Source organism: Bombina bombina, chromosome 2 (assembly GCF_027579735.1).
Source record: "Bombina bombina isolate aBomBom1 chromosome 2, aBomBom1.pri, whole genome shotgun sequence".
Classification (NCBI taxonomy): domain Eukaryota; kingdom Metazoa; phylum Chordata; class Amphibia; order Anura; family Bombinatoridae; genus Bombina; species Bombina bombina.
Window position 1 is genome coordinate 147,469,078 of NC_069500.1, and position 24,932 is coordinate 147,494,009.

Below are 24,932 nucleotides of genomic sequence, written 5' to 3' on the forward strand. Positions count from 1 at the left end.
AGCTGGATTATGCCCAAGCAAGTATCCGAGATACTTCTTTCATAGCTTGGGGACTGTGAGTCCCACTCTGATGATTGACATAAGCCACAGTTGTGATATTGTCTGTCTGAAAACAAATGAACGGTTCACTCTTTAGCAGAGGCCAGAACTGAAGAGCCCTGAAAATTGCACAGAGTTCTAAAATATTTATTGGTAATCTCGCCTCTTGAGATTTCCAAACCCCTTGTGCTGTCAGAGATCCCCAAACAGCTCCCCAACCTGAAAGACTCACATCTGTTGAGATCACAGAAGCCCCTTGAACCAAACGATGGTGATCTATCCACCATGTCAGAGAGTGTCGTACATTGGGATTCATGGATATTAATTGTGATATCTTTGTATAATCCCTGCACCATTGATTCAGCATACAAAGCTGTAGAGGTCTCATGTGAAAACGAGCAAAGGGGATCGCGTCCGATGCTGCAGTCATGAGACCTAAAACTTCCATGCACATAGCCTAAAAAGGTGACCCTTGTCTGAGGAATCAAGAAACTTTTTGGTAAATTGATCCTCCAACCATGTTTCCGAAGAAACACCACTAGTTGATTTGTGTGAGATTCTGCAGTATGTAAAGACTGAGCTAGTACCAAGATATCGTCCAAATAAGGAAACACCGCAATACCCTGTTCTCTGATTACAGATAGTAGGGCACCCAGAACCTTTGAAAAGATTCTTGGAGCTGTTGCTAGGCCAAATGGAAGAGCAACAAATTGGTAATGCTTGTCTAGAAAAGAGAATCTCAGAAACTGAAAGTGTTCTGGATGAATCGGAATATGAAGGTATGCATTCTGCAAGTCTATTGTGGACATATAATGTCCTTGCTGAACAAAACGCAGAATAGTCCTTATAGTCACCATCTTGAAGGTTGGTACTCTTACATAATGATTCAAAATTTTTAGATCCAGAACTGGTCTGAATAAATTTTCTTTCTTTGGTACAATGAAGAGGTTTGAATAAAACCCCAAACCTTGTTCCTGAGGAGGAACTGGCATGATTACCCCTGAAGACTCCAGGTCTGAAACACACTTCAGAAAAGCCTGAGCTTTTACTGGATTTACAGGGATGTGTGAGAGAAAAAAATCTTCTCACAGGAGGTCTTATTTTGAATCCTATTCGATACCCTTGAGAGACAATGCTCTGAATCCAATGATTTTGGACAGATTTTATCCAAAAATCCTTGAAAAACCTTAATCTGCCCCCTACCAGCTGGGCAGGCATGAGGGCCGCACCTTCATGCGGATTTAGGGGCTGACTTTGGTTTCCTAAATGGCTTGGATTTATTCCAATTTGAGGAAGGCTTCCAAGTGGAAGCAGATTCCTTGGGGGAAGGATTGAGTTTGTTTCTTATTCTGACGAAAGGAACGAAAACGATTAGAAGCCTTAGATTTACCCTTAGGTTTTTATCCTGAGGCAAAAAAACCTCCTTTTCCCCCAGTGATAGTTGAAATAATAGAATTCAACTGAAAACCAAATAAATTATTACCTTGGAAAGAAAGAGATAGTAATCTAGATTTAGATGTCATATCAGCATTCCAAGATTTAAGCCACAAAGCTCTTCTAGCTAATACAGCTAAAGACATGGATCTAACATCAATTTTGATAATATCAAAAATAAAATGATTAGCATATTGCAGTAAGCGAATAATGCTAGATATGTCAGAATCCAATTCATGTTGTGCTAAATTTTCCAACCATAAAGTTGATGCAGCCGCAACATCACCCAAAGAAATAGCAGGTCTGAGAAGATGACCTGAATATAAATAGGCCTTCCTTAGATAAGATTCAAGCTTCCTATCTAAAGGATCCTTAAATGAAGTGCTATCTTCCATAGGAATAGTGGTATGTTTAGCAAGAGTAGAAATAGCCCCATCAACTTTAGGGACTTTTCCCCAAAACTCTATAGATTTTGCTGGTAAAGGATACAATCTCTTAAACCTTGAAGAAGGAATAAAGGAAGTACCTAGCTTATTCCATTCCCTAGAAATCATATCAGAAATAGCCTCAGGAATGGGAAAAACACCTGGGGAAACCACAGGTTTAAAAACAGCGTTTAAACGTTTATTAGATTGAACGTCAATAGGACTGGTTACCTCAATATCCAAAGTAATTAACACTTTTTTTTTTTTTTTTTTTTTTTTGTAATTATATTTTTATTGGATGAAAGAAATTATGACAATACATTGTGATACATTTCAGAACAAAATGAGTACATGTAGGCATGTCAGATTGTGCTGTACAAGAGCTTAACATCCTATATTGTATTTTTGAAGATTATAAAACAACTTATACAACTTACTAAGAAATATAAAACCAAAAGTCGGTCACCACATTTATGCAAACACTGAAGATTCTCATGTCCATCTCGATATAAGAATATAATGATTTATACAATGTCTGTAAGATCTCTAACCGGGCTCCCTTCTCCCATTTGCTATAAATTTGCTCCTAATTTATATATAGTAGTTAATGTGCGTGCATTCGTGTTTCCCAATAAAACTTTACATTGTTAAATATTTCCATATCTTTTCTTATAAAGTAGCCATATTCTTCTAGTTGGATTGTATGATTCATTGACGCCTCCCAGGCTTCATATGTGGGGATTTCTTGTGATTTCCATTTAGTAGCTATTAGGGATTTAGCAGAATTTAGAGCTAATTGTATTAATTTCCTGCGTATCTTGCATTTGCATTTTGGGAGTAAGTTTAGTAATGCTGTTGTGGGTTGCATTTGATACTCATCGTTTTGATTGCTGACAGATTTAATAAATTCCCCTATCTTAAGCCAGAAAGGTTGCAACTTGGAGCAGGACCACCAGATATGTATCATGGAACCCCTACCTCCGCACCCCCTCCAGCACATATCAGAGGCTGTCGGGTATATTGTCTTGTTTCTCGCCGGGGTGAGGTACCACCTTGTCAGGATTTTAAAATTTAATTCTAAGGCTCTAGCAGATGTTGAGGATTTTCTGGTATTCTGTATAATATATTTCCATTCCTGTTCATTTAGTTCTCTCCCTAACTCCCTTTGCCATCTGCCCACATAATTAGGAACTTTGGTTAATTCACCAAGGGACAATGCCTTTTTGGCCCACGCCAAAGTGTGACACAGGGGTTGATTACTGAGACATTGTTGCTCGAACAAAGTGGGCTGTCTAGTAAGTCTTTCCTTATCTGGTGATGTGTTCAGGAAGTGCTGAAGTTGCAGATATTTCAGCCACCTCGAGAAAGCTCCCCCCATTATGTCCCCAAGATCTGTTCTCGGCTTAAGTTTACCGTTAGTTAAAAATTTATGTATGGGCGTTGTATAACCTATTTCCCAATCGAGCTGCCTACTAAGTTTTTGTTCTAAGCCTCCATGTAATTCTGCATTAGGTGAAACTGGAGACATTGGGGACCTTAGGGACGATATACTATTTTTACCCGCTATAGTACTATCCCAAATGTCGAATACATGCTGATACAGTGGATATGTTTTAATCCAAGTTGGGCGACTCTTTCTTTCTATCCAGCACAGCACCCCGGGAGAAGGGGCCTTCAGAATATGGGAATCCATTGTCACCCAGGCCTTATTGTCCGCATTTCGGTGCCAATCTAATATTTTTTGTAAGCATTTTGCTTTATAATATAATTCAATATTGGGGAGTCCTAGACCTCCACTACTTGTAGGTCTATACATTGTGGACTTAATGATTCTTGGTTTAATTTTACCCCATATATAGGTATTGAACAGTTTTTGGAGTTTATTGCGGAATGGGATAGTTAGCGCAATTGGTACAGTTTGGAGCATATATAGAACTTTGGGCAATGCGGTCATCTTTACTGCCTGTATACGGCCCCACCACGAGATCGATTTATCGCTCCACCTATTTAGGTCTTTAGCTAATTCGTTGTATAAGTTTTGGTAGTTTTTCTCGAATAGGGTGCTGGGCCTAGGCGACAAGTGGATCCCCAAATATTTAATAGCTTTTTTCTGGGGAATGAAAGGGCATTTCTTTAATAATACAGAATATTCTTTACCTGGCATAGTGATATTTAAAATTTCTGATTTTTGATCGTTCAATAGGAAATTGGAGAAAACTCCAAATTCCTTAAACTCCCTCAGCACTTCTGGGATCGACTCAGACGGATTAGATAATGTGAGTAGCACATCATCGGCATAAAGCGACAGTTTATAGTTATTTTGTCCTATTTTTATTCCTGAGATTTGCTTGTTTTGTCTAATTTTATGGGCCAGAACTTCCATACTCAACACAAACAAAAGGGGGGACAAAGGACATCCCTGTCGGGTTCCATTCTGAATGGAAAACTTATCAGATAATATATTATTTGCTTTCACTTTAGCTGAGGGATTGTGATATAAACTAAAGATTCTTTTTATAATTGTATCCCCAAATCCCATTTTCCGTAATATTGCTTGTAAAAATCTCCAATCTAAGCGATCGAACGCTTTTTCAGCGTCAGCGGAGACAATCACCATTTCTAATTTATTAAATTTAGCGTAGTCAATTAGTTGTAATGTTCTGATGGTGTTGTCTCTCGCTTCCCTCCCCGGGACAAAACCTGCTTGGTCCAAGTGGACAATTTGGGGTAAAATTTTATTGATACGCCCAGCCAAAATCTTTGCGTAGAGTTTGAGGTCTGTGTTGAGTAGAGATATGGGTCTGTAGCTGCTTGGTTGATTAGCTGGCTTGTTTGGTTTAGGGAGTACGGAGATATAGGCTTCTAAGCACTCTGCTGGAAAACTCCCCAATTCATCAATGTATTGAAATGCTTTTAGTAAATGTGGGGCTATAAGTGTTTTGTACATTTTATAATAACTATTCGAAAAGCCATCTGGGCCAGGGCTTTTATTATTGGGTAGCGACTCAATAGCATCTAAGATCTCTTTCAATGTGATTGGGGAATCCAGGGTATCCGCCTCTTGTGCTGAAATTTTAGGTGTATCAACCGTATCTAGATATTGATTAAGGGCTTCTAAGTTTCCTGTTGCATCTTGATTCGCTATATTATATAATTTAGCATAATAGTTACCAAATACATTTGCTATTTTTTTCGGCTCCGTCTCAGTCTGTCCCCTATCATTTTCAATTTTGAAAATATGGGCCTGGTATATCTTTTTTGCTAGGGATTTAGCCAACCACGTACCAGCTTTATTGCTGTTGTGAAAATACATTTTTTTAAGATAGAATGCTTTGTTGTTGGCATCTTTTTGTAGTAGTTTTCGAAAGGCAACTCTGGCCTCGCACACTAACCGTGTGAGAACATCGTTTGTGGGGTTGAGTTTGTGTCGCTGTTCTGCTATCTTTAAATTAGAGAGTAGTGTTTGAAACTCTGTGTCATATTGTTTGCGGAGGGTTGCTCTTTGTTTAATTAGCTCTCCCCTGATAGTCGCTTTGTGTGCTAGCCAATTATTCATATTATTTGTGTCTCCTGAAGTGTTGTGTCGAAAAAATTCTTTTATATGTTCGCTTATCTGATTTTTAATAGGTGGATTATGTAATAGAGTAGAGTCCATCCGCCACATAGGTTGGCGTTTGGGCATTGAGGGCCATTTAAGTTCTAGGGTAATAGAAGCATGATCCGACCATGATATCGGCAGAATCTCTGTGTCAGAGGCTAGAGCTATATTATTATGGTCTAACAGCCAGTAGTCTATTCTAGAATAAGAATGACCCGGGTGTGAGTAAAAGGAATAACTACGGGTTCTGGGGTGGTGTAGCCTCCAAACATCCATTAGTAAAAGGGTATCTAGTTTTTGGAGGAGTCCTGTTCTATTTTTCTGAGTTATTTGGCTTTTCCCCGTGGAGCAATCTATAAGCGGATTCAGAGTGATGTTTAAATCCCCGCCCACTAATACCACCCTTTTCGAACTTCTCCCAATTTGGTTAAGGCCTTATTTAAGAAAGACCGCTGTCCTGTATTGGGCGCATATATATTCATCAAGGTTAGCTGAGTGTTATATAATGTACCCACTAGTATTAAGAACCTGCCTTCTTCATCTGAGTATTGATCTAAAATTTGGAAAGGTACATCTTTGCTTATTAGGATGCCGACCCCATTCTTTTTACTGACGTTAGAGTTAAAGAAATTTTGAGTGTAATATTTGGAGTATAGTGTTGGTTCTCTATGTTTGGGGAAGTGAGTTTCTTGTAGAAACACTATTGATCCCTGGGATTTTTGAAACCACGTCAGGGCGATTGATCTCTTGGTGGGGGAGTTCAAACCTTTACAGTTTTGTGATATTAATTTTATATCTTGAGACATTGATTAGGACCTAGTTTACATATGCGTTCAATCGGGCGGACAATACAATAATACCTCATATATAGTGGTGACCGACAATACATAAAAATCAAACATAACTTGAAAACAATATATAACAATTTCAACATTGGAACTATAAACCTCATTGTCGGTATCATTTTCTCTCTTGAGATATAGAAACAAGAGGAAAAAGGAAAAAAGAAAAGAAAAAGAAAAGAGCAGGGGAATCCAAAGACCATATTAGGTCTAGACACAGTTGGGGAAAAAAGTAGAAAAGTTACGCTCACTGTTTGTAAAATTTTTCTATTGTAATTTTTTTTTTTTTTTTTTTTTTTTTCTGTTTATTGATACTTTCAATACCTATATTGAATAGTTATTCAGTAGGCTCTAGAGACTATGGTGATTGATTATGAATGCAAAATCTGTCAGTGACATCAACAATAAATTTTTTTTTTTTTTAAAAAGAAAAGAACAAACTATAACTGCAATTGAGTCCAAATTAACACTTCTTTTAATAAAGAACGCATATACTCTATTTTAAATAAATAAGTAGATTTGTCAGTGTCAATATCTGAGGAAGGAACTTCTGTTTCAGATAGATCCTCATCAGAAGAGGATGAATTATTATGTTGTTGGTCATTTGAAATTTCATCAGCTAAATGAGAAGTTTTAAAAGACCTTTTACGTTTATTAGAAGATGGAAATGCAGACAAAGCCTTCATAATAGAATCAGAAACAAATTCTTTAAAATTTACAGGTATATCATGCACATTAGAAGTTGAAGGAACTGCAACTGGCAATGTACTATTACTGATGGATACACTATCTGCATGTAAAAGTTTATCATGACAACGATTACAAATGACATTCGGTGGAATAATTTCTACAATTTTACAACAAATGCACTTAGCTTTTGTAGAACCCATGTCAGGCAGCAATGTTCCAGCAGAAACTTCAGAGACAGGATCAGATTGGGACATCTTGCTCAATGTAAGAGAAAAAACAACATATAAAGCAAAATTATCCATTTCCTTAAATGACAGTTTCAGGAATGGGAAAAAATGCAAAAGCATAGGCCTCTTGATAGAGAAGAAAGCAGAAGGCAAACATCAATGGGGTATTGAAATAATGAAAAAAAATTGGTGCCAAGAATGACGCACAACGTAACGTAAACTTTTTTGGCGCCAAAAATGACTTGAAATGACACACTTGCGTCACTAATGATGCCGCCGTGTGAAAGGTCTCGGCGTCACTTATGACGCTGTAAAATGACGAAGTTGCGTCATAAACGTACTTTTTTGCGCCAAAAAAAGTTTGCGCCAAAAATGACGCAATAAAGTCTAGCATTTGACGCACCCGCGGGCCTAACACCCGCAATTGCAAAAGTAGTCAAATTGAAAAAAAGACTAAAACCCCAGGTAAGAAATAAATTTCTTAAAGTGTTTATATTCCCAAATATGAAACTGACAGTCTGCAGAAGGAAATACATGAACCTCACTCATGGCAAATATAAGTACAATACATATATTTAGAACTTTATATAATTGCATAAAGTGCCAAACCATAGCTGAGAGTGTCTTAAGTAATGAAAACATACTTACCAAAAGACACCCATCCACATATAGCAGATAGCCAAACCAGTACTAAAACAGTTATTAGCATAGGTAATGGTAAATTGAGAGTATATTGTCGATCTGAAAAGGGAGGTAGGAGATGAATCTCTACGACCGATAACAGAGAACCTATGAAATAGACCCCCGTTAGGGAAATCATTGTATTCAAATAAGTGATACTCCCTTCACGTCCCTCTGACATTCGCTGTACTCAGAGGAATCGGACTTCAAGGGACATAATACTCATATGCTAAATCATTTGAAACTGATGCAGTATAACTATAAAAAGCTGACAGGAAAATATCACCTGAGCATCTCTATGTAAAAAAGGAAGATTTCTCCTGTTAAGTGTAGTCAGTCCACGGGTCATCCATTACTTATGGAATATATCTCTTCCCAACAGGAAACTGCAAGAGAATTACCCAGCAGAGCTGCTATATAGCTCCTCCCCTCACCTATCATACTCAGTCATTCTCTTGCAGCCTAACTAAAAAGGAAGCTGTGAGAGATCTGTGGTGTTTTTTTAACTTAGTTTATTTCTACAATCAAAAGTTTGTTATTTTTAAATGGCACCGGAGTGTGCTGTTTATTCTCAGGCAGCATTAGAAGAAGAATCTGCCTGGGGTTTTTTTCTATGGTCTTAGTAGACGTAACTAAGATCCACTGGCTGTTTCTCATCTGAGGAGTGAGGTAACTTCAGAGAAGGGGAATAGCATGCAGGGCTCCGCTGCAACAAATGAGGTATGTGCAGTAATTTATTTTCTGAGGAATGGAATTGACTGAGAAAATACTGCTGATACCATTGTAAAGTAAGTTCAGCCTTAAATGCAGTGATAGCGACTGGTATCAGGCTGATGTGTGTGTGTGTGTACACTGAATGTATTTTTCTAAGAAATGGAATTGACTCTGAAAATACTGTTAATACTGAAATAATGTATGAGCCTTAACTGCAGTAAAAACGACTGGTAGCAGGCTTATTAATTATAATACATAACTTTCAAATGTATGTTTAAAACGTTTACTGGCTTGTTAATCGTTTTTGTGAGGTACTTGGTGATCAAACTTATTAGGGCATGTTTTTTACCACATGGCCATTTTTGTTTTCTGCATAGAAACAGTTTCTGAGCTTCCCCACTGTTGTAATATGAGTGGGAGGGGCCTATTTTAGCGCTTTTTTGCGCAGTAAAAATTCAGTCACAATCTGTCTACTTCATCCTCCATGATCCAGATCGTCTTTAGAGAGCTCAGGGGTCTTCAAAATCCATTTTGAGGGAGGTAATCAGGCACAGCAGTCCTGTGACAGTGTATTTGACTGTGAGAAAAACGTTAATTATATAATTGTTATCCGTTTTTGGGTACTAAGGGGTTAATCATCCATTTGCTGGTGGGTGCAATCCTTTGCTAACTTAATACATTTACTGTGAAAATTTGGTTGCTATAACTATTTTGGTCATTGTTATTTCAACTGTGTCAGTTTTTCTGTGCTTCTTAAAGGCACAGTAACGTTTTTTATATTGCTTGTAAATTAATTTTGAAAAGTATTTCCAAGTTTGCTAGTCTCATTGCTAGTTTGTTTAAACATGTCTGACTTAGATGAATCTCTTTGTTCACTATGTTTAAAGGCCAATGTGGAGCCCAATAGAAATTTGTGTACTAATTGCATTGATGCTACTTTAAATAAAAGTCAATCTTTACATGTAAAGAAATTATCACCAGACGACGAGGGGGAAGTTATGCCGACTAACTCTCCTCACGTGTCAGTACCTTCGCCTCCCGCTCAGGAGGTGCGTGATTTTGTGGCGCCAAGTACATCAGGGAGGCCCTTACAAATCACTTTGCAAGACATGGCTACTGTTATGACAGAAGTATTATCTAAGTTGCCAGAATTAAGAGGCAAGCGCGATAGCTCTGGGTTAAGGATAGAGCGCGCGGATGAGATGAGAGCCATGTCAGATACTGCGTCACAGTTTGCAGAACGTGAGGACGGAGAGCTTCATTCTGTGGGTGACGGATCTGATCCAGGGAGACTGGATTCAGAGATTTCCAATTTTAAATTTAAGCTAGAGAACCTCCGTACATTGCTAGGGGAGGTATTAGCGACTCTGAATGATTGTAACACGGTTGCAATTCCAGAGAAATTATGTAGGTTGGATAGATACTATGCGGTACCGGTGTGTACTGACGTATTTCCTATACCAAAAAGGCTTACAGAGATTATTAGCAAGGAGTGGGATAGACCGGGTGTGCCTTTTACCCCTCCTCCCATATTTAGGAAAATGTTTCCTATTGACGCCACCACACGAGACTTATGGCAGACGGTCCCTAAGGTGGAGGGAGCAGTTTCTACTTTAGCTAAGCGTACCACTATCCCGGTGGAGGATAGTTGTGCCTTTTCAGATCCAATGGATAAAAAATTAGAGGGTTACCTTAAGAAAATGTTTGTTCAACAAGGTTTTATTTTACAGCCCCTCGCATGCATTGCGCCTGTCACTGCTGCGGCAGCATTCTGGTTTGAGTCTCTGGAAGAGGCCATTCACTCAGCTCCATTGGATGAAATAATCAACAAGCTTAAGACACTTAAGCTAGCTAACGCATTTGTTTCTGATGCCGTTGTGCATTTAACCAAACTTACGGCTAAGAACTCCGGATTCGCCATCCAAGCGCGCAGAGCGCTATGGCTTAAATCCTGGTCAGCTGACGTGACTTCTAAATCTAAATTGCTTAATATTCCTTTCAAAGGGCAGACCTTATTCGGGCCCGGCTTGAAAGAAATTATTGCTGACATTACGAGAGGTAAGGGCCATGCTCTACCTCAGGACAGGGCCAAATCAAAGGCCAAACAGTCTAATTTTCGTGCCTTTTGTAACTTCAAGGCAGGAGCAGCATCAACTTCCTCCGCTCCAAAACAGGAAGGAGCTGTTGCTCGTTTCAGACAGGGCTGGAAAGTTAACCAGTCCTGGAACAGGGGCAAGCAGGCCAAGAAACCTGCTGCTGCCCCCAAAACAGCATGAAGAGAGGGCCCCCTATCCGGAAACGGATCTAGTGGGGGGCAGACTTTGTCTCTTCGCCCAGGCTTGGGCAAGAGATGTCCAGGATCCCTGGGCGTTGGAGATCATATCTCAGGGATATCTCCTGGACTTCAAAACTTCTCCTCCACGGGGGAGATTTCATCTTTCAAGGTTATCAGCAAACCAAATAAAGAAAGAGGCGTTTCTACGCTGTGTACAAGACCTCTTACTAATGGGGGTAATCCACCCAGTTCCGCGGACGGAACACAGGCAGGGATTCTATTCAAACCTATTTGTGGTTCCCAAGAAAGAGGGAACCTTCAGGCCAATCTTGGACTTAAAGATCCTAAACAAATTTCTAAGAGTTCCATCATTCAAAATGGAAACTATTCGAACCATCCTTCCCATGATCCAAGAGGGTCAGTACATGACCACAGTGGATCTAAAGGATGCCTACCTTCACATACCAATTCACAAGGACCATTACCGGTATCTGAGATTTGCCTTCCTAGACAGGCATTACCAGTTTGTAGCTCTTCCCTTCGGATTAGCTACGGCTCCAAGAATCTTTACAAAAATTCTAGGATCACTTCTGGCGGTACTAAGACCGCGAGGCAAAGCGGTGACTCAAACTGGCAAGTCTCATACAGAGATAGTTCTGGCATTTCTGAGGTCGCATGGGTGGAAGGTGAACGTGGAAAAGAGTTCTCTATTACCACTTACAAGAGTTCCCTTTCTAGGGACTCTTATAGATTCTGTAGAGATGAAAATTTACCTGACAGAGGCCAGGTTATTAAAACTTCTAAATACTTGCCGTGTCCTTCACTCCATTCCACACCCGTCAGTAGCTCAGTGCATGGAAGTAATCGGCTTAATGGTAGCGGCAATGGACATAGTACCATTTGCGCGCCTGCATCTCAGACCGCTGCAATTGTGCATGCTAAGTCAGTGGAACGGGGATTACTCAGATTTGTCCCCCCTACTAAATCTGGATCAAGAGACCAGAGATTCTCTTCTATGGTGGCTTTCTCGGCCACATCTGTCCAAGGGGATGACCTTTCGAAGGCCAGATTGGACGATTGTAACAACAGACGCCAGCCTTCTAGGCTGGGGAGCAGTCTGGAATTCCCTGAAAGCTCAGGGATTATGGACTCAGGAGGAGAAACTCCTCCCAATAAATATTCTGGAGTTAAGAGCAATATTCAATGCTCTCCTAGCTTGGCCTCAGTTAGCAACTCTGAGGTTCATCAGATTTCAGTCGGACAACATCACGACTGTGGCTTACATCAACCATCAAGGGGGAACCAGAAGTTCCCTAGCGATGTTGGAAGTCTCAAAGATAATTCGCTGGGCAGAGTATCACTCTTGCCACCTGTCAGCGATCTACATCCCAGGCGTGGAGAACTGGGAGGCGGATTTTCTAAGTCGCCAGACTTTTCATCCGGGGGAGTGGGAGCTTCATCCGGAGGTCTTTGCTCAACTGATTCGTCATTGGGGCAAACCAGATCTGGATCTCATGGCGTCTCGTCAGAACGCCAAGCTTCCTTGTTACGGATCCAGGTCCAGGGACCCGGGAGCGGTGCTGATAGATGCTCTGACAGCCCCTTGGGTCTTCAACATGGCTTATGTGTTTCCACCATTCCCGATGCTTCCTCGTTTGATTGCCAAGATCAAACAGGAGAGAGCTTCGGTGATTCTGATAGCGCCTGCGTGGCCACGCAGGACCTGGTATGCAGACCTAGTGGACATGTCGTCCTGTCCACCGTGGTCTCTGCCTCTGAGACAGGACCTTCTAATTCAGGGTCCTTTCAAACATCCAAATCTAATTTCTCTGAGGCTGACTGCATGGAGATTGAACGCTTGATTCTATCAAAGCGTGGCTTCTCGGAGTCGGTTATTGATACCTTAATACAGGCTAGGAAGCCTGTTACCAGAAAAATTTACCATAAGATATGGCGTAAATATTTACATTGGTGCGAATCCAAGAGTTACTCATGGAGTAAGGTTAGGATTCCTAGGATATTGTCCTTTCTACAAGAGGGTTTAGAAAAGGGCTTATCTACTAGTTCGTTAAAGGGACAGATTTCTGCTCTGTCTATTCTTCAACACAAACGTCTGGCTGAAGTTCCAGACGTTCAGGCTTTCTGTCAGGCTTTAACTAGGATTAAGCCTGTGTTTAAGCCTGTTGCTCCGCCGTGGAGCTTAAACTTAGTTCTTAATGTTCTCCAAGGCGTTCCATTTGAACCCCTTCATTCCATTGATATCAAGTTGTTATCTTGGAAAGTTCTGTTTTTGATGGCTATTTCCTTGGCTCGAAGAGTCTCTGAGTTATCTGCCTTACATTGTGATTCTCCTTATCTGATTTTTCATTCAGACAAGGTAGTCCTGCGTACTAAACCTGGGTTCTTACCTAAGGTAGTTACTAACAGGAATATCAATCAAGAGATTGTTGTTCCATCTCTGTGTCCTAACCCTTCTTCAAAGAAGGAACGACTTTTGCATAATCTGGACGTAGTCCGTGCCCTGAAATTCTATTTGCAGGCAACTAAGGATTTTCGTCAAACTTCTTCCCTGTTTGTCGTTTACTCTGGACAGAGGAGAGGTCAAAAGGCTTCGGCTACCTCTCTCTCTTTTTGGCTTCGTAGCATAATACGCTTAGCCTATGAGACTGCTGGACAGCAGCCTCCTGAAAGGATTACAGCTCATTCTACTAGAGCTGTGGCTTCCACCTGGGCCTTTAAAAATGAGGCCTCTGTTGAACAGATTTGCAAGGCTGCGACTTGGTCTTCGCTTCACACTTTTTCAAAATTTTACAAATTTGACAGTTTTGCTTCGTCGGAGGCTATTTTTGGGAGAAAGGTACTTCAGGCAGTGGTTCCTTCTGTTTAATGTTCCTGCCTTGTCCCTCCCTTCATCCGTGTACTTTAGCTTTGGTATTGGTATTCCATAAGTAATGGATGACCCGTGGACTGACTACACTTAACAGGAGAAAACATAATTTATGCTTACCTGATAAATTCCTTTCTCCTGTAGTGTAGTCAGTCCACGGCCCGCCCTGTTTTTACGGCAGGTCTAAATTTTAATTAAACTCCAGTCACCACTGTACCCTATGGTTCCTCCTTTCTCGTCTGCTTTGGTCGAATGACTGAGTATGATAGGTGAGGGGAGGAGCTATATAGCAGCTCTGCTGGGTAATTCTCTTGCAGTTTCCTGTTGGGAAGAGATGACCCGTGGACTGACTACACTACAGGAGAAAGGAATTTATCAGGTAAGCATAAATTATGTTATTTTACCTCACAATTTCCTCAGCTCAGCAGAGTAAGTTCTGTGTAAAAAGTTATACTTCACCTGCTCCCAGCTGCAGGTAAAAAAATTAAAAAAAATTAAGAAATGAACAGTAGCCAATCAGCATCAGCAGTGCTGAGGTCATGAACTCTTACTGTGATCTCATGAGATTTGACTTAACTCTCATGAGATTTCATAGTAAGCTTCCTTTACCTGATTGGTGAAATAAGATGAGAGTGCACGATGCTCATCCCTTCAGATGTCCCGGGACAGACATACTAATATGCTGCTTAGAAATCCTTTACAATGGGAGGTGGCTACTGAGGAACTTTTGAGGTAAAATATCTTTCTTTTTTACATAGAGATGTTCAGGTGATATTTTCTCCAACATAGGTGTGTCCGGTCCACGGCGTCATCCTTACTTGTGGGATATTCTCTTCCCCAACAGGAAATGGCAAAGAGTCCCAGCAAAGCTGGTCACATGATCCCTCCTAGGCTCCGCCCACCCCAGTCATTCTCTTTGCCGTTGCACAGGCAACATCTCCACGGAGATGGTTAAGAGTTTTTTGGTGTTTAAATGTAGTTTTTATTCTTCAATCAAGGGTTTGTTATTTTAAAATAGTGCTGGTATGTACTATTTACTCTGAAACAGAAAAAAGAAGATTTCTGTTTGTAAGAGGAAGATGATTTTAGCAGAAGTTACTAAAATCGATTGCTGTTTCCACACAGGACTGTTGAGATGAAGTAACTTCAGTTGGGGGAAACAGTTGGCAGACTTTTCTGCTTAAGGTATGACTGGCCATATTTCTAACAAGACTATGTAAGGCTGAAAGGCTGTCATTTCCCCTTATGGGGACCGGTAGCCATTTTCTTAGTTAAATAAAAGAATAAAGGGCTTCATAAGGGCTTAAAAAACTGGTAGACATTTTTTCTGGGCTAAAACGATTGCCTTACTAGGCATATTGTGCAGATTCTAACTATTAATGGTTATTATAATCTTGGGGATATTTAGAAAAACGGCAGGCACTGTGTTGGACACCTTTTTCAGATGGGGGCCTTTTCTAGTCATAGACAGAGCCTCATTTTCGCGCCACTAATGCGCAGTTATTTTTGGAGAGCAAGGCATGCAGATGCATGTGTGAGGAGCTAAGAATCATTGAAAAAGCTTATAGAAGGCATCATTTGGTATCTTATTCCCCTCTGGGCTTGGTTGGGTCTCAGCAAAGCATATAGCTGGGACTGTATAGGGGTTAAATGTAAAAACGGCTCCGGTTCCGTTAATTTAAGGGTTAAAGCTCTGAAATTTGGTGTGCAATATTTTTAATGCTTTAAGACACTGTGGTGAAATTTTGGTGAATTTTGAACAATTCCTTCATACTTTTTCACATATTCAGTAATAAAGTGTTTTCAATTTGAAATTTAAAGTGACAGTAACGGTTTTATTTTAAAACGTTTTTTGTGCTTTGTTGACAAGTTTAAGCCTGTTTAACATGTCTGTACCATCAGATAAGCTATGTTCTATATGTATGAAAGCCAAGGTGTCTCCCCATTTAAATTTATGTGATAATTGTGCCAAAGTGTCCAAACAAAGTAAGGACAGTAATGCCACAGATAATGATATTGCCCAAGATGATTCCTCAAATGAGGGGAGTAAACATGATACTACATCATCCCCTTCTGTGTCTACACCAGTTTTGCCCACACAAGAGGCCCCTAGTACATCTAGTGCGCCAATTTTTATTACCATGCAACAATTAACGGCTGTAATGGATAACTCTATAGCAAACATTTTATCCAAAATGCCTACTTATCAGAGAAAGCGCGATTGCTCTGTTTTAAACACTCAAGAGCAAGAGGACGCTGATGATATCTGTTCTGACATACCCTCACACCAATCTGAAGGGGCCATGAGGGAGGTTTTGTCTGAGGGAGAAATTTCAGATTCAGGAAAAATTTCTCAACAAGCTGAACCTGATGTTGTGACATTTAAATTTAAATTAGAACATCTCCGCGCACTGCTTAAGGAGGTATTATCTACTCTGGATGATTGTGACAATTTGGTCATTCCAGAGAAATTATGTAAGATGAACAAGTTCCTAGAGGTTCCGGTGCCCCCCGATGCTTTTCCTATACCCAAGCGGGTGGCGGACATAGTAAATAAAGAGTGGGAAAGGCCCGGCATACCTTTTGTCCCCCCCCCCCTATATTTAAGAAATTATTTCCTTTAGTCGACCCCAGAAAGGACTTATGGCAGACAGTCCCCAAGGTCGAGGGGGCGGTTTCTACTCTAAACAAACGCACTACTATTCCTATCGAAGATAGTTGTGCTTTCAAAGATCCTATGGATAAAAAATTAGAGGGTTTGCTTAAAAAGATTTTTGTTCAGCAAGGTTACCTTCTACAACCAATTTCATGCATTGTTCCTGTCACTACGGCAGCGTGTTTCTGGTTCGAGGAACTAGAAAAGTCGCTCAATAAAGAATCTTCGTATGAGGAGGTTATGGACAGAGTTCAAGCACTTAAATTGGCTAACTCTTTTATTTTAGATGCCGCTTTGCAATTAGCTAGATTAGCGGCGAAAAATTCAGGGTTTGCTATCGTGGCGCGCAGAGTGCTTTGGCTAAAGTCTTGGTCAGCGGATGTGTCTTCAAAGACAAAATTGCTTAACATCCCTTTCAAGGGTAAAACATTATTTGGACCTGATTTGAAAGAGATTATTTCAGACATCACTGGGGGAAAGGGCCATGCCCTCCCACAGGATAGGTCTTTTAAGGCTAAAAATAAGCCTAATTTTCGTCCCTTTCGCAGAAACGGACCAGCCTCTAATTCTACATCCTCTAAGCAAGAGGGTAATACTTCACAACCCAAACCAGCCTGGAGACCAATGCAAGGCTGGAACAAGGGTAAGCAGGCCAAGAAGCCTACCACTGCTACCAAAACAGCATGAAGGGATGGCCCCCGATCCGGGACCGGATCTGGTGGGGGGCAGACTTTCTCTCTTTGCTCAGGCTTGGGCAAGAGATGTTCAGGATCCTTGGGCGCTAGAAATAGTTTCTCAAGGTTATCTCCTGGAATTCAAGGAACTACCCCCAAGAGGAAGGTTCCACAGGTCTCAATTATCTTCAAACCAAATAAAAAGACAGGCATTCTTACATTGTGTAGAAGACCTGTTAAAGATGGGAGTGATTCATCCTGTTCCAATAAGAGAACAAGGGATGGGTTTTTATTCCAACCTGTTCATAGTTCCCAAAAAAGAGGGAACATTCAGACCAAATTTTGGATCTCAAGATCCTAAACAAATTTCTCAAGGTTCCATCGTTCAAAAACTATTCGAACGATCTTACCTACTATCCAGGAAAATCAATTTATGACTACCGTGGATTTAAAGGATGCGTACCTATATATTCCTATCCACAAGGAAAATCATCAGTTCCTAAGGTTCGCTTTTCTGGACAAGCATTACCAGTTTGTGGCACTTCCATTCGGATTAGCCACTGCTCCAAGGATTTTCACAAAGGTACTAGGGTCCCTTCTAGCGGTTCTAAGACCAAGGGGCATTGCAGTAGTACCTTACTTGGACGACATCCTGATTCAGGCGTCGTCTCTGTCAAAAGCAAAGGCTCATACGGACATCGTCCTAGCCTTTCTCAGATCTCACGGATGGAAGGTGAACAAAGAAAAAAGTTCTCTGTCCCCGTCAACAAGAGTTCCCTTCTTGGGAACAATAATAGATTCCTTAGAAATGAGGATTTTTCTGACAGAGGTCAGAAAATCAAAAATTCTAAGCTCTTGTCAAGTACTTCATTCTGTTCTTCGTCCTTCCATAGCGCAGTGCATGGAAGTAATAGGATTGATGGTTGCAGCAATGGACATAGTTCCTTTTGCACGAATTCATCTAAGGCCATTACAACTGTGCATGCTCAGACAGTGGAATGGGGATTATACAGACTTGTCTCCGACGATTCAAGTAGATCAAAAGACCAGAGATTCACTCCGTTGGTGGCTGACCCTGGACAATCTGTCACAGGGAATGAGCTTCCGCAGACCAGAGTGGGTCATTGTCACGACCGACGCCAGTCTGGTGGGCTGGGGCGCGGTCTGGGAACCCCTGAAAGCTCAGGGTCTATGGTCTTGGGAAGAATCTCTTCTCCCGATAAACATTCTGGAACCGAGAGCGATATTCAATGCTCTCAAAGCTTGGCCTCAACTAGCAAAGGCCAAATTCATAAGGTTTCAATCAGACAACATGACGACTGTTGCATATATCAATCTTCAGGGGGGAACAAGGAGTTCCCTGGCGATGGAAGAATTGACCAAAATAATTCAATGGGCGGAGGATCACTCCTGCCACTTGTCTGCAATCCACATCCCAGGAGTGGAAAATTGGGAAGCGGATTTTCTGAGTCGTCAGACTTTCCATCCGGGGGAGTGGGAACTCCATCCGGAAATCTTTGCCTAAATAACTCAATTATGGGGCATTCCAGACATGGATCTGATGGCGTCTCGTCAGAACTTCAAGGTTCCTTGCTACGGGTCCAGATCCAAGGCGACTCTAGTAGATGCACTAGTAGCACCTTGGACCTTCAACCTAGCTTATGTATTCCCACCGTTTCCTCTCATTCCCAGGCTGGTAGCCAGGATCAATCAGGAGAGGGCTTCGGTGATCTTGATAGCTCCTGCGTGGCCACGCAGGACTTGGTATGCAGACCTGGTGAATATGTCATCGGCTCCACCATGGAAGCTACCTTTGAGACAGGCTTTTTATCAAAGCGTGGGTTTTCAGATTCTGTAATAGATACTCTGATTCAGGCTAGAAAGCCTGTAACTAGAAAAATTTACCATAAAATATGGAAAAAATATATCTGTTGGTGTGAATCTAAAGGATTCCCATGGAACAAGATAAAAATTCCTAAGATTCTATCCTTTCTACAAGAAGGTTTGGAGAAAGGATTATCTGCAAGTTCTCTGAAGGGACAGATCTCTGCTTTATCTGTTTTACTTCACAAAAGGCTGGCGGCTGTGCCAGATGTTCAAGCATTTGTTCAGGCTCTGGTTAGAATCAAGCCTGTTTACAGACCTTTGACTCCTCCCTGGAGTCTAAATCTAGTTCTTTCAGTTCTTCAAGGGGTTCCGTTTGAACCCTTACATTCCGTAGATATTAAGTTATTATCTTGGAAAGTTTTGTTTTTGGTTGCAATTTCTTCTGCTAGAAGAGTTTCAGAGTTATCTGCTCTGCAGTGTTCTCCGCCCTATCTGGTGTTCCATGCAGATAAGGTGGTTTTGCGTACTAAGCCTGGTTTTCTTCCGAAAGTTGTTTCCAACAAAAATATTAACCAGGAGATAGTTGTACCTTCTTTGTGTCCGAATCCAGTTTCAAAGAAGGAACGTTTGTTACAAAATTTGGACGTAGTCCGTGCTCTAAAATTCTATTTAGAGGCTACTAAAGATTTCAGACAAACATCTTCCTTGTTTGTTGTTTATTCCGGTAAAAGGAGAGGTCAAAGAGCGACTTCTACCTCTCTCTCCTTTTGGCTTAAAAGCATTATCCGATTGGCTTATGAGACTGCCGGACGGCAGCCTCCTGAAAGAATCACAGCTCACTCCACTAGGGCTGTGGCTTCCACATGGGCCTTCAAGAACGAGGCTTCTGTTGACCAGATATGTAAGGCAGCGACTTGGTCTTCACTGCACACTTTTGCCAAATTTTACAAATTTGATACTTTTGCTTCTTCGGAGGCTATTTTTGGGAGAAAGGTTTTGCAAGCTGTGGTGCCTTCCGTTTAGGTGACCTGATTTGCTCCCTCCCTTCATCCGTGTCCTAAAGCTTTGGTATTGGTTCCCACAAGTAAGGATGACGCCGTGGACCGGACACACCTATGTTGGAGAAAACAGAATTTATGCTTACCTGATAAATTACTTTCTCCAACGGTGTGTCCGGTCCACGGCCCGCCCTGGTTTTTTTAATCAGGTCTGATGAATTATTTTCTCTAACTACAGTCACCACGGTATCATATGATTTCTCCTATATATATTTCCTCCTGTCCGTCGGTCGAATGACTGGGGTGGGCGGAGCCTAGGAGGGATCATGTGACCAGCTTTGCTGGGACTCTTTGCCATTTCCTGTTGGGGAAGAGAATATCCCACAAGTAAGGATGACGCCGTGGACCGGACACACCGTTGGAGAAAGTAATTTATCAGGTAAGCATAAATTCTGTTTTCTAGTCAGCTTTTTACAGCTATGCTGCATCACTTTCAAGTGTTTAAACATTTGGGTATTATGGCCCTTTCAACAATGCTGAAAAGCGCATATCAACGTAGAAATCTTAGCACAAACTTACTTCACCACCTCCATAGGAGGCAAAGTTTGTAAAACTGATTTGTGGGTGTAGTGAGGGGTGTATTTATAGGCATTTTGAGGTTTGGGAAACTTTGCCCCTCCTGGTAGGATTGTATATCCCATATGTCACTAGCTCATGGACTCTTGCCAATTACATGAAAGAAATAAATATTTTTTTTACATAGAGAAGTCCATGTGATAATTTCTAGTCAGCTTACCAGATAGGCTATGTCACCTTCAAGTAATTTAGCATATGGATAACATGTCCTGTTAACACGCCAATGCCAGTATTAAAGGGACTTAAAACCCAAAATGTTTCAGACAGAGAATGCAATTTTAACCAACCTTCCAATGTATCTATAATGCTTACTTCTCTTGGTATCGTTTGTTGAAAAGCATACCTAGGTAGGTTCAGGAGCTGGGAGCTAGCTGATGTTTGGTGGCTGCACATATATGCCCCTTGTCATTGGCTCAGATATGTTTAGCTAGCTCCCAGTGGTGCATTTCTCCTGCTCCTACAAAGGATTCTAAGAGAATGAAGCAAAACCTATAATGGAAGTAAACTGGAAAGTAGTTTTAAAATGTATGATCTAGTTAAATATTGAAATACTATTTATGGTTTTATGACCCTTTAAATAAAAAATGAGGTGCATGAAAAAAAAAACATTACAGAAACGTCACATCAATTAACTTTCTATTTAAAAAGAATGAGTTTCTTTGTAAACGTTAAAGCGACAAATGCAACAGATGTAACTATAAAAAATTTTTTTATAAATAAGGGAAAATAAAAAAACTTACATCCAAATTTTAAAAGTATTCCATGAAGAGTCAGTTCCACGTGTTCAAATTGCATGAAGTGGCAAGTCAAGAGAGGGCCCAGCATGGAGGCGTTCTTAAAGGTGACACTGGAGACCGTTTCGTTTATCACACTGTACTGGCTGTCGGGCACTTTTACTTGCCTAGTTTTCCAGTATACTTTACTGACATCAGCTATACAACTCGTATTGATAATACAATATGCTGTAAATGGTTCATCAAGATTCACGACTGGAGACTCTGGAATTGTGATGGCACAGGAATTTCCAAGCTGACCTAAAACTATAAAAGCATAAAATAAAGCATTGCGAGTAAAGCTACAATCGGCTAATAGTAGCTGGGTTTACAGTACAAATTAAAAGTAGAATCCAACATATTTTAGTAGAACTGCATTGATGCTGACTGTTTAAGAGTTTTAGTTTAAAGTAGTTCAGCTATTTACATCATCCAATTAGAAAAATGTTGTTTCTCTATATAGTTTTAAACAAATAAATGCAAATCCAAATACTACATTTGGAGAAATCTTTCATTAAATCGTCTTAGTGGTAAAAAGTATTTATCTGGATACAAATTTGCGTTTTCCACCACTTGATCTTCACAGAGATTACTACATTTTGAGCACACGCATTTGTTCAACATAGACACCCTGTTGTAATCATTCAAGGGATATGAAACCTAAAATGTGTCTTTTGTGAATCAGACACCTCATACAATTTTAAAAAAGTTCGCAATTTGCTTTGTTCCTATGGTATTCTTTGCTGAAGAAATATCTAGGTAGGAGTCTGCAGCACGATATGGCAGGAAATAGTGCTGCCATCTAGTGCTCTTGCAAATGGGTAATATTCTTTCAAAACTGCTGCCATATAGTGTTCCAGACACGTGTATGCTCCTGAGTTTAAGTCTTTGCTTTTCAACAAAAGAACAAAGAAAATCTGATAATAGAAGTAAATTAGAAAGTTGTTCAAAATTGCATGCTCTATTTGAATCGTGAAAGAAAAAAAATTGTGCTTCATGTCCATTTAAAAGGGATTATTCTTTCATATATATAAAAAAAAAAGTCTATATGGGCCAAAAATGTAACAAATTCTTATATACTATCCACATTTAGATATAATTAAGCTAGTCGTTGAGAAACTTTACTAGGCCATCTTAAAGGGACATAAAACACCTTATGCATAGTACAACAACTTTGTTGTATACATTATTTATGTTTTTCTATAATCTGGTCTGCAATTGTGGGTTTTCGCAATCTAAAAAGTGAAATTGCACATGGCAGACTTCCCAAGCCTAACCCAGCCACATTTCTGCCCCCAAATGGCTTCAGTAGAGATGAGAGAAAAACTGCAACAAAATGACTGTTATCTGCGTCATCTCTAAAAGCAAGTCTGGCACCTCCAACTACAGCAAGTATTAAATAGTGTAGCAATATTCACACTCCCCTAACATGGTTTTTCATCCTAACCAAAATAAATCTTGATCTGCTGTGTCTCACCGCTACAATCAATGTGACAAGCTACCATATATTATATGGATAAAAGTATGTGGACACCCCTACTAATTATTAAAGGGATATGAAACCAACATTTTCTTTCAGGATTCAGATAGAAAGTTGTTAAAAAGTGCATGAGGCTAATTATTCTTTGCTCTCTAGGTAACTTTTGTTGAAAAGCAGGGACATATGCTTAGATGCCTGCCCATTTCTAGAGCACTATAATGGCAGCAATTTTGTAAGAATGTTATCCATTTGCAAGAACACTAGATGGCAGCACTTTTCCTGCCATGTAGTGGTCTAGAATGACTACCTAGGTATCTCTTCAACACAGAATAACATGGGACGAAGCAAATTTGATAATAGAGCATGACATTTTAAGTTTTTAATTTTCTTCTGTCTGAATCACAAAATAGTTGTTTTGGGGTTTATATTCCTTTAAATTCACCCACTGCTAACAGGTACATACAATCCAGCACATAGCCATGAAAACACCATACACACTGGCAGTACATATTAAAGAGCTCAGTGACTTTAAATGTGGCACTGCCACAAGTCAGTTTGTGAGTTTTCTGCCCTACTAGATCTGCCCTAGTCAATTGTAAGGGTTTTTATTGTGAAGTGGAAGCATCTAGCAGCAACAAGAGCCCAGTCACAAAGTGGTAGTGCAAACTCATAGAGCATGGCTGATGAGTGCTAAGTGTGTAACGTGTAGAAAACATAATTTATGCTTACCTGATAAATTTATTTCTCTTGTAGTGTGTTCAGTCCACGGGTCATCCATTACTTATGGGATATATTCTCCTTCCCAACAGGAAGTTGCAAGAGGATCACCCAAGCAGAGCTGCTATATAGCTCCTCCCCTCACATGTCATATCCAGTCATTCGACCGAAACAAGACGAGAAAGGAGAAACTATAGGGTGCAGTGGTGACTGGAGCTTTAATTAAAATTTAGAACTGCCTCAAAAAAAGACAGGGCGGGCCGTGGACTGAACACACTACAAGAGAAATAAATTTATCAGGTAAGCATAAATTATGTTTTCTCTTGTTAAGTGTATCCAGTCCACGGGTCATCCATTACTTATGGGATACCCATACCAAAGCTAAAGTACACGGATGATGGGAGGGACAAGGCAGGAACATTAAACAGAAGGAACCACTGCCTGTAGAACCTTTCTCCCAAAAACAGCCTCCGAAGAAGCAAAAGTGTAAAATTTGTAAAATTTAGAAAAAGGTATGAAGTGAAGACCAAGTTGCAGCCTTGCAAATCTGTTCAACAGAGGCCTCATTCTTAAAGGCCCAGGTGGAAGCCACAGCTCTAGTGGAATGAGCTGTAATTCTTTCAGGAGGCTGCTGTCCAGCAGTCTCATAGGCTAAACGTATTATGCTAAGAAGCCAAAAAGAGAGAGAGGTGGCCGAAGCCTTTTGACCTCTCCTCTGACCGGAATAAACGACAAACAGAGAAGAAGTTTGCCGAAAATCTTTAGTTGCCTCTAAGTAGAACTTCAGAGCACGGACTACGTCCAGATTATGCAAAAGACGTTCCTTCTTTGAAGAAGGATTAGGACATAATGATGGAACAACAATCTCTTGATTGATATTCCTGTTAGGTAAAAACCCAGGTTTAGTACGCAGAACTACCTTGTCTGAAAGAAAAATCAGATAAGGAGAATCGCAATGTAAGGCATATAACTCAGAGACTCTTTGAGCCGAGGAAATAGCCATCAAAAACAGAACTTTCCAAGATAAAAGCTTAATATCAATGGAATGAAGGGGTTCAAACGGAACACCCTGAAGAACTTTAAGAACCAAGTTTAAGCTCCACGGAGGAGCAACAGTTTTAAACACAGGCTTAATCCTAGCCAAAGCCTGACAAAAAGCCTGGACGTCTGGATTCTCTGCCAGACGTTTGTGTAAAAGAATAGACAGAGCAGAAATCTGTCCCTTTAACGAACTAGCGGATAAACCCTTTTCTAAACCTTCTTGTAGAAAAGCCAATATCCTAGGAATCCTAACCTTACTCCATGAGTAACTCTTGGATTCACACCAATATAAAATATTTACGCCATATCTTATGGTAA

The 24,932-nt window shown here is 40.4% G+C and overlaps 1 protein-coding gene across 1 annotated transcript in view; it reads right to left on the reverse strand.

The window, feature by feature from the left end:
* Window positions 1–24,932, reverse strand: part of IL6ST (interleukin 6 cytokine family signal transducer) — a 221,812-nt gene that overhangs the window by 133,512 nt on the left and 63,368 nt on the right. Inside the window, 1 exon segment of the mRNA XM_053699691.1 lies at window positions 21,344–21,643. Within this exon segment, the coding sequence (XP_053555666.1) occupies window positions 21,344–21,643 (300 nt within the window).